Here is a 10,754-nt window from a genome sequence, read left to right as displayed (position 1 = left end):
ACGCCCATTTCCTTTTCAAAACCGGAAGTGGTAGTCTGGCAACAAACAGCGCACCGATCCCCCCCCTCACTCTCACACACACACACACACACACACACACACACACACTTCAACAATAAAAGGGAGACAGATGTAATCTTTCTAAAGCATCAGGGAGTTCAGATAAACGTCCTCGGAGTCCGGGTTTGACGGAAAAAGACGCCATGCTGTCGGACGCAGGTCAGTTTCCACCGGCGCCGCCGCTTTTTGCTAAATGCTAAATGTGACAGTTGTCATTCTTATGGCTGCCGTAAAGGTGTCTCGCTGTTTGCCGTCAATTTGTCTCCCCCTCCCTGTTTGTAGTTTTGTAGAGACACCTTTGACTGGCATGTTTTCTTTCAAAAGCCCGTGTAATGTCGTGCCTGTGTGTCTGCTAGACTATCCCGGTAATGCCTCCGGTGCCCGGCGAGCTAAGAAGAGGAATTCCGGGGAGTCGCCGGGGGACGGGCAGACCCTGCGCTCCTCCGGCAGGCAGATCAACGTCCGTGTGAAACGAACCAACAACCCTCCACCTGGGCAGGTAAACCCGATCGCGTCCCACGCTTCGTGTCCTCTGAGCTCGTCCACGCCCCTCCGTCGCATCCCCCAACCCCCCCTTCACACACACAGACAGACACAATGGGGCATCCCATTGTGTCTGTGTGTGTATGTGTCCTCTCATTCTTGTACCCTTATCAATACTGTTGTCACTGTAATCACCTCAATCAAAATGTATGTATATTTTAAAGAGAAGTCACTTTAAGCTGTTACATTCATTCAAGGATTCAAGACTTTTAATGTCAGTACACAGAGTGCAACGAAATTTAGAGATCTCTCAGGTTCAGTGGAATTAAAAACAGACACAAACAACCTCAAATAGCAGGACACTGCTCAACAATACAACAATATCATTATTCATTATCTATACCGCTTGTCCTGCAGTCGGGGTTGCAGGGGGTGCTGGAGCATAGCCCAGCTGTCATTGGGCAAGAGGCCGGGTTCACCCTGGATCAATCACATGGCCAGTGACATATGGTCATTCACCCTCTCATTCAACCGTCTTTTACAGAGATACGACAATTCGCTCTCTATTTCATGTGTGATATCTAGATCCACAACCATTCAGTTGATCACTCACATCTCATATAGAGACAAATAACCATTCGCTCCCTCATTCTCACGTCAAATAGCGGCAGAGTATCTCATTCCCCGATATAGACACACATCTGTTCACTCAATCACACATCTTACAGAGACATACAGACTTATAGCAACATGCAGGGATTTATTCCCCCATTCACACGTCTTATAGCAACAAACAACCATTCACCTGTTCATTCAGATGTCTGACAGAGACATACTGTATAACCACTGACTCTCATTCACATGTCATATCTGATACTGCACTGGTTTAAATTCAAGTCCACTTGATTTTTAAGTCACCTTAAAAATCTGTAAGAGGTGTTCCCCATAAAGAAGCCCCCAAAATGGCTTGAAAACCAAAATGATGTCACCTGAGCAGTGTTACGCCTTGGGATGGGGTGGGCATAGGATGGTCACCGCTGTTCTCACTGCGTTCCAGAGCAAAAGGAAAGCGACGGATACGGAAGAGGAGGATGACCAATCAGAGAAGAAGTACAGGAAATGCGAGAAGGCCGGCTGCTCTGCCACGTATCCTGTTTGTTTTGCCAGCGCATCTGAGAGGTAAATAATTTGTTGGTAATATTAATATCAGTCATTTTGCAAAAGAAGAGGTGGAGAAGATTAATTAGGTTCTCTTTTCAGATGCGCCAAAAATGGATACACTTCCCGCTGGTACCATTTGTCTTGTGGCGAGCATTTTTGCAACGAATGTTTCGATCACTACTACAGAAGGTAAATAGAACGAAGGAAAGGACCCCCCCCCCCCACCCACCGACATTATTTCCACGCGAGAAATCGATGCCAGCATTGATTTTCCTTTCCTGACATATTGCCAGTCACAAAGATGGCTACGAGATTTTCTCGACATGGAAGAAAGTCTGGACGAGTAACGGGAAGAGTGAACCAAGTCTGAAAGCTTTCATGGCCGATCAGCAGCTGCCCTTTTGGGTAAGAATAACCCTTCTTGAAAAATATTTTTGGTATATTTACAATTTGACAGACCCAGCATAAAGGGCAGTCTAAAGCCTCCTGGTCACAGATCCTGGATCAGTCTGCCTGGGCCTTGAGGCTGTAATATACATTTTTATTTGACAATCTCAGGTTCAGTGTACGAAGCCGGACTGCAAGAAGTGGCGTCAGCTGACAAAGGAGATCCAACTCACTTCTTCCCTGGCAGCGACGTACCGCTGTGGGATGAAATTCAACAACATTAAGGTCATTGATTATCTCGGCGGTCCATTGTGGGGACTTTTTCCTTTATTATTTTGTGAAAATAATGATGTGTTTGTGCATGCGTATACAGAGTGAGGGACCCGACCAGTGCTCCCAACCGGAAGACTTGGTAAGCTTGTGATCTGTGCAGGATTAAGAATTACACATTTTTTTATGAACATTAAATATATCAGATTTTGTTTGACTTTGTCTAATTTATCTCAGTGCTGTTGATATTGGCAGCTGTGACTGATAATTTCATTTTCTTTGCTACTTTTCTGCGTGTAAATTACTCAGTAAATTCACCTCACTTAATCAAGTGTTTATAATAAGTGAAACAGGTCATTTTGACAGCCCTTAAATCCAGGAGAAGGACTGTTTTTAAAAACCTGAATTTTGTGAACGGTTTCACTTGGAATTTGCTCTTCAATTGAAACGCTGCGGTGTCGCTTCGTTTCCAAAGAGAGTGGCCGAGGTGTCCGACAGCTGGTGGCACTCCATGCTGATCCTGCCTCCGCTGTTCAAAGACAGCCCGGCCAGCCCTTTCCTCGCCGCTTACTATCCCGACTGCGTCGGCATGAGCCCGTCTGGTTCCCCTGGCAACCTGTCGCAGGCAGAGCTCAGGGCAGATCACTGCAGAGCCGTCCAGCCGCAAAGTAAGTCTCTGATTGGGCTCTTGTCGTGTGTTCAGTACGTGATATCCACTGTCACATGGAGACGGGAATATTGAACCAACATATTGATTTTAATCTGAACAACAAAATGAATGGACTATGTTTTGTTCATTTATTTATTTTATTGTTGTGCACTGAAACGTGTCCAAAGGGTCATCCAAGATGCCATGCAGTCCAGCCTTTTCTGCGCTGATGTACTTTACGACTGCAAAGACAGAAAAAGAATGACAAACATGAGGGTCGATGAACATTAGAGTTTCAGATTAGAGCAGAGGAGGACAGATACTTTCAAATCATTGTCAAACGCTTACTGAGAAATAAAAACAAATACTGTTAATATACTGTTTTAAATTGAGACGGTGCAGTGGTTCACGCTTCTGCCTCATTATGAAAAAGGTTTCGGTCCTGACGGTTACTTCCCACAGTGCAAAAAAAGGCAGTGCGCTAATTGGAGACTATATATGTATACAAACTTGGATATGTGTATATGCATATACATATTTCTGCATATATTTATATAGGCAGATGTGTATGTGTGTATGACACATACAGTATATGACCACACAATGTGCCGTGTAGTGAATAAATAAATAAATGTTTATACACACATGCACACACACACACACACACACACACACACACACACACACACACACACACACACACACACACACACACACACACACACAACACAAATACATGACTACAGGATAAGCAATAGTTGATAAATGAATGCCTTGTTTTCAAAATACGGTGCAACACAATATTTTCAATATATATTTTTTATATAAATTAAAGACATCAGAAAAAAAACAAAAACAATTCTCCTTCGACACAGTGAATATATCATCCAAATCCTCCATTCAATGTAAACATTTATCAACAGAGTATTTTCAGGCGGCGTAACACAGTGCTCCTATCCTAGCATTTTTCCTCTCAGTTCCAGGTATGTGTCCGTACTTCCAGCCCTTCTACCAGCCCAATGAGTGTGGCAAGGCTCTGTGTGTGAGGCCAGACATGATGGAGCTCGATGAGCTCTATGAGTTCCCGGAATTTTCTCGGGATCCCACCATGTATTTGGCTTTGCGGAACCTCATTCTGGCTTCCTGGCACAAGAACTGCAAGGTACTACACTTTTGTGTTGACTTGTATTTGGACCCATGACAAACATAGCTAGTTTCACTTTGCAGTTTTTCCCTTCTAACTGTGTTTCTCAGAATTAACAAGTCATGCAAACATGACTGAAGTTTTTTTTTATTTTATTTTTTTTAAAGGAGGTACTGACTTCCCAGAATTGCGCCCTGCACATCATTGTCCGGGGGCTGGTGCGTGTGCGCTGTGTGCAGGAGATGGATCGGGTGCTCCACTTCATGACCAGGAAAGGTCTAATCAACACGGGTGTGCTGACAGTGAAACGACCTCTTCTTCCCGAAAAGCACCGCCTGGTTGGTTTGATTTTTTCATCACTAATTCTAAACAACGTGCTAGATAGTCAGACAAAAACAATGAGGAAAAACAATTTCTGGCTTTGCAGAAGAATGTGATCGTCATCGGCGCGGGGGCATCGGGGCTGGCGGCTGCACGGCAGCTGCAGAATTTTGGCACTCAGGTAAGAGTGCTCGGCTCACTTAGATGAAATACAAACAGAAGGGTTTCTGCTTGGAGGAGAAAAGATGCCACAACAATAAGTGATTACTGTGGTTGGCGCTTCTTCCTCACAGCAATAAGGTCCATGGTTCTGACTGGTAGCCTTTCTGTGTGGAGTTTCCATGATCTCCTCTTTGGTTTCCTCCAGGTTCTCCGGTTTCCTTCCACAGTCTAAAAACATGCAGGTTCATTGGATACCCTATACCCTGTCTCGACATGATCTATAAATTGAGTGGTTGTATGTCTCTATATGAGGTGTGAATGAAACGGTGAGTGGTTGTTTGTCACTATGTGGCCCTGTGATCAGTGTGTGATGATCCACCTATTGCCAAATGACAGCTTGGATTGGCGCACCGGACCTAAGAAGTGCAGGATAAGTGGTGTAGATAATGAATGAGCAAATGAATGAATAATTTGGATACACCGGTTGAGCGCGTTGTGACCAGTGATGCTCAGCTCCTTCGCTCCTTAGACACAAAAGAGGAGAAGCAGCTGAAAGTGGACCGTATTCTTCAGATCGGAAGCGAATGCTAAGTAATGCAGCGTCAGGATGCTTCTGCGTGCAGGTGGTGGTGCTGGAGGCGAGAGACCGTATCGGAGGTCGCGTGTGGGACGACACCACTCTCGGCGTCACTGTTGGCCGGGGAGCTCAGATCGTGAACGGCTGCGTGAACAACCCCATCGCTCTCATGTGTGAACAGGTGAGATTTCAAAGTCTTCAGAAAAAAATGAAACCCTATATGTTTGTCTTATGATTACATTTTCACCATTCCGCTGCAGATGGGCATCAAGATGCACAAACTGGGTGACAGGTGCGACCTCTTTCAGGAGGGCGGGCAGGCCACTGACCCCGCCATCGACAAACGCATGGACTTTCACTTCAACGCCATTCTGGATGTCGTGTCAGAATGGAGGAAGGACAAGTCACAGGGCGAGGACACGCCGCTGGGAGGTGAAGAAAACATCAACCGGGAAATTCTATTGAAAGACTCCCGCATTTTCTTTTAACAGCTCAAATAAAAAAGGTTTCTCCGTTTTTTTTTTTTTTTCACCTTTTTTGTATTCTTCAGAAAAAGTCCAAGAAGTTAAAAAGAACTTTCTTCAGGAGTCTGGCATCCAGTTCAGTGAACTGGAGGAGAAGGTGCTTCAGTTTCATCTCAGCAACTTGGAATATGCCTGCGGGAGCACTTTAAACCAGGTCTGCCAAAGAGAAACCCTCACTTTGACTGCATTTTTTAAATCTCCTCTTGTTACTTTACATCAGTAAATTCTTTTTTCTTTGTTTATGTTGTTACGTTTCATAAAAGGTCTCTGCGAGATCCTGGGACCACAATGAATTTTTCGCCCAGTTCTCAGGAGACCACACCTTACTCACCCAGGGCTACTCCGCTCTGCTTCACAAGCTGGCCGAGGGCCTCGACATTCAGACCAACTGTCCGGTGGGTGTTCGCCCTCTACGCTTTAAAAACAACAATAATTATAATAATGATTTCTTGTCGTTATTTTAGGTTCAGAGCATCGATTACTCAGGTGACCTTGTCAAAGTGACTTCCTCAAATGGGTCTCAGTGGACGGCAAAGAAGGTAAATCGGTCGGTCTGATTTGGATTTTAACCAAGCGCAACACGAAGCGCATTGTGGTAAATGATTGCAATGAAACAAAATGCTATTAAAGCAATGTGTGTGTTGTACAAAATTAGGAAATTAGGGGTTGAGAGCACAAAATAAAATAGTAAAAGAGAAAGTGCTTATGACGCGTTAAAAGGAGAATGATTATGAATCATAATATAAACACAGTGAATGAATGTATTAATCATTTCATTAGTTTTGTGTTGTTGTAACCAGACAGATGGTGAAACTCATCAGCATTCCTTCCGTGTCAGAAGGTGGTGCAACATTATTTTCGGCATTGACCTCTTTTCTCTTTCAGGTTCTTGTGACCGTCCCACTGACGCTACTCCAGAAGAGCCTGATCCAGTTCAACCCTCCCCTCCCCGAGAGGAAGCTGAAGGCCATCCACAGTCTGGGAGCAGGGATCATAGAGAAGGTAACTATGGTAACTGTTATCGTAACATTCAGAAGCTGAAAAGCAGACCTACCCCGTGCCAAGTATAATTGTGGCTTTCGCCCGACAGATTGCCCTTCAATTTCCATATCGATTTTGGGACAGCAAAATTCAAGGGGCGGATTACTTTGGTCACATCCCGCCGGGTCCCGACAAAAGAGGCATGTTCAGTGTCTTTTACGACATGAATCCACAGGTTTGTTTTTCCTCTTTCTTTTAGCTATCACACTCCGACCGAAACGATCTTACAGATCTGTTTATATCCAGTTTTTCCCCTAACAGAAGATCTAAAAGCAATAAAACCAGGAAACACTTCTCCTGATCATGCTTGTGTTTGCAGGGGAAGCAGGCCGTCCTCATGTCCGTCATCACCGGCGACGCTGTGCCCTCCGTCACCGACCTGGAGGACAAGGAGGTTGTGGCCGAGTGCATGAAGGTGCTGCGTGAACTTTTCAAGGAACAGGTAATGTTTTCGCAAGACATCTGTGTGTATGTGTGAGTTTCCGAAACCGTTGACGTCGCCTCCCGTGTCTGGCAGGAGGTGCCGGAGCCGCTGCATTCTTTCGTCACACACTGGAGCAAGGACACGTGGTCCCAGATGTCTTACAGCTTTGTGAAAATGGGGGGCAGCGGGGAGGCCTACGACATCCTCGCCGAGGACATGCAGGGAAAACTCTTCTTCGCCGGCGAGGTAACGACGTGCTTACGTGCCGGTCGACGGCCTGCCTTTTACTACTGCGATGTTTGCCATTCATCCTGAGAAAAAAGGGCAGTCAATAGTACTTATCCAGTATGGAAGCAAATAACGATCATAATTCAAATTAAGATTTGACATTTCAAATTGAAATTTGAAGGGGTTGGTCTTTAAAATGAAATCGCAAATGTCTTTTGATTTTAATTTGGATTAAGTCAGAGAATGAACATTCTGGAAGAAGAAAATGAAAATGCAGTTTTGATGACCTTTTACCCCATTGTTATGCTTTACTTGAGACTCTGGCACAACAATTTCCTACGGGATAAATAAAGTTGTTCTTATCCTTGTTCTTATTCTTATTTAGTTAGCAGACAAATTATGCAGCCACATTCTGAAAATGACCAGGCATTCTGCTAATGCATTTTAAATTTAAATGTGATCATTATTTGCTTCCATAATGCAGAGACACATTGCTGCAATTGCAGATATGCAAAAGATGTAACATTCTGAGACTGTGGATGCACTTTGAGAATTTTTAATTTTCCCTTGTGGCATCCTAAAGAAATTCTTTTAGTGATTTACGCAAGTGATTTAAAAAAAAATTGATCAAATTGAAGGGATTTTTTTTAGCTCTTTCTTGCAACCAGGTATAGGTGTTGAAAGGGAATTTGAAGACAACACTCAGGTTAGATTTGTATGACATACATCATTTTACAAACCATTTTGGAAGCACAACCTAGATAAATGCTCTTCACTTTACACTAGAAAGCATTTACCCATTAACATGCATATACCTACACATCGATTAGGATTAAAGCTCCAACCTCCCGCTCTTGATAACTTGATATAAAACTGAGGCTCTGTTTCATATCATTTCAGATAGTTTTCCTTGAAGTAAATTGGATTTTTTTATTTTTTTAATCTAACAGATGTATTGTGTTTTTTTCACAATATCCCTGCATGCCTTTCACCAGGCCACCAACAGACACTTTCCTCAGACAGTTACCGGTGCCTATCTGAGTGGAGTCAGAGAGGCCAGCAAGATGGCCGCCGTGTAAACTCAGTCCCGGGTCTCTTCGACACACCAGCATGGACACAACGGCTGCTGCAGAGCTTCAGACTGTTACACACAGACCAGAATCGCTCCAGATAAATGACCTTTCACTGAACTGTGATTGTGAAGGTGGCGTCAGTCGCTTTCCAATAATGAAGTCAAACAAGGGCCTCTATCTTAATACTAAAAACAGGTTCAAGGTTTTTTTTTTTTTTTTAAATATAGCAGTAACATTGCCAACGGGCAAAACGGCAACAAAATGCAAAAAATTGAAACATGAAACGTAGCAAGCCACGAGTGATGGATAATGACCATACGGTTCAGAACGTGCTGGGAACAGGATTATACATTTTGTTTTGAGTTTCATGAACAATGTCCTACGCACTTCTTTCTTGGTAAGAAAATGTTGTGAGAACTGGATGCTTGTTGAATCAATGGTTAACTGTCAACTGTTATGGTTAATGTCCTGGGGTCGACCGTGTAGAGGTTGTGTTGCGGTGGAAAAAAAACAACAAGCATTTTATTTGCATTTCTACCATTTTTTTTTTTTTTTTTTTTTTTGCTTGTGCGTTATTTTTGTAATTAATGTGTTCGTGCAGACGGTGGGTTAAAGCCTAGAGACACAGGCGCAGTTTGAACTTCAAGGGTGGGTTCTCACAAAAATAAAAAAGTAATAATATTAAATTATATTCTCAACTTTCCTTACATACACACTTGTGACAGACCTAAAACACTTTAAAAAGATTTCAATTTATTTGAGATTATAAAGTTGTCTATTTATTTTACTTTTCTCATTCTCTTGGACTTTCTCTCATTTTTATTTAAGTTTTCACTCATTTTCATCCTGTTTTCCCCACTAAATGTTTCTGTTCAGTCCTGTCCTCTCAGTGGCATCAGTCTAAAATGTAACAGCTTAATTGTTTGTTCTAAATTTTTACATTTCTGCCCCTGGTAAAGGAGGGTCCTGTGAGCCCCCTGAACCAATCCAAACTGCGCTTGTGCTTAAAAAAACACAGTAGGAGTACTGATACGATAGCACTTTTGATTTATGACCGGTAATTGATTTAAACTGTAAGAAAGGAAATGTGTGTGTGTTCAAAACAATTCCTGTTGGACCGTAAGATGAGAAGACACCAGACTGCTCCCTTGCTTTCTCAGGGATGTGATCAGGACTGAAAATGACTGAAAATCTGACCGAGGTTGGAGGGTGTGGGGATGGGGTAGGGAAACACAACCAACCAAATGAAACAAAAAAATATTCATCTTGTTTTCATACCTGAGCGATTATTTGTGGTCGAGCAACAGCACAACAATGTCTTATCTGTCTTTGGATAATGTTGACTAACGAAGCTTTACATGTAGGTTGTCATACCTCTGTCTGGATCCACACATCCAGAAGACCGTGTCCTGTTTGTCACACATTACAGTGCTGAGTATTTATCTTGTATGTGGGTAATAAACTGAGCGACGAACTGCCATAATTATCTGCTTAAGTTTGTCACATAGAAGTTGTGATCCATCAAGGAAATTGGGACAGTGATACAGTGCCGTTCTGTGGAAGTACCTCAAGATTTGGTGAGGAACTGTTGGCAGAAATGGGGTTAATGTGCAATTGTATTTATTCCAAATTATCAGCGGGTTATGTTTTGGTTTGGAGAGAAAGTCAGACTTTGATGGAAGTCAGCGACACAGAAATCACAGCCCCCAAAAGTTAACAGTAAATGTCCGAATCTTGTGTGTTGCTGCAGATGGACAGTTTTACACCAAGAAATAAAACTGTCCATCTGCAGTTAAACATTTCTCATAAACCATAGATTCATTTCCGTTCCAACGTACCTGGTGCAATTTTACAGTTCATACATGTCAAGAACGTTTAGCTACCTAAAGGCTTGTTGTTCGCAAATATTTGAGTTTTGATCTTTCCACCCAAAGTAAATATTTATATATTTTCGGGGGGAAAATACATGTTTATAATTTAATAATTGTTGTGACTTTCATGTTGACTGCATGTTATACAATTTCACTGGATAGGCTGATAACAAAACTTCAAGAAGCTTCAAGAAGCTAAGAATTGCAAGTTCAACAAGTTAATGCAGTGTGTTCGACATTTTGTGTATATATATGTATATATATACGCATACTGATGATGAAAGTCCAATGGTAGAACTTGAACCCTCCTTGGTTGAACAGCTGGCAACTGAAAAGCAGTCTGCAGGTCGTCAGTAAATGCAATGTTAAATTAACAGAT

General features: G+C 42.7%; 1 protein-coding gene across 1 annotated transcript; it reads left to right on the top strand.

Annotated features, from left to right (window-relative positions):
* Positions 1–48: 48 nt before the first annotated feature.
* On the top strand, positions 49–9,984 carry kdm1b (lysine demethylase 1B). Its single transcript, XM_086178102.1, has 21 exons — positions 49–219; positions 417–559; positions 1,601–1,722; positions 1,804–1,893; positions 1,998–2,109; positions 2,263–2,376; positions 2,465–2,503; positions 2,837–3,029; positions 3,988–4,172; positions 4,322–4,492; positions 4,582–4,656; positions 5,261–5,395; positions 5,475–5,646; positions 5,765–5,892; positions 6,002–6,133; positions 6,203–6,277; positions 6,624–6,740; positions 6,829–6,954; positions 7,099–7,221; positions 7,297–7,449; positions 8,427–9,984. The coding sequence occupies exons 1-21, from the start codon at positions 204–206 to the stop codon at positions 8,508–8,510; spliced, it is 2,505 nt and encodes an 834-aa protein (XP_086034228.1). The 5' UTR covers positions 49–203; the 3' UTR covers positions 8,511–9,984.
* Positions 9,985–10,754: the final 770 nt, after the last annotated feature.

This window comes from Fistularia commersonii, chromosome 30 (assembly GCF_037954325.1).
Source record: "Fistularia commersonii isolate RoL2024-O1a breed Wild chromosome 30, RoL_Fcom_v1.0, whole genome shotgun sequence".
Taxonomy (NCBI): domain Eukaryota; kingdom Metazoa; phylum Chordata; class Actinopteri; order Syngnathiformes; family Fistulariidae; genus Fistularia; species Fistularia commersonii.
The sequence above is the reverse complement of the archived record's forward strand: the minus strand, read 5'-3'. Positions and strand labels throughout refer to the sequence as shown.

Bases quoted from the DNA above. Each gene is read 5' to 3' on its own strand.
- kdm1b (XM_086178102.1), top strand. The intron at 3,030-3,987 runs GTAAGTCTCTGA...TTTTCCTCTCAG, and splicing joins CAGAGCCGTCCAGCCGCAAA to TTCCAGGTATGTGTCCGTAC. The intron at 4,657-5,260 runs GTAAGAGTGCTC...TTCTGCGTGCAG, and splicing joins TGCAGAATTTTGGCACTCAG to GTGGTGGTGCTGGAGGCGAG.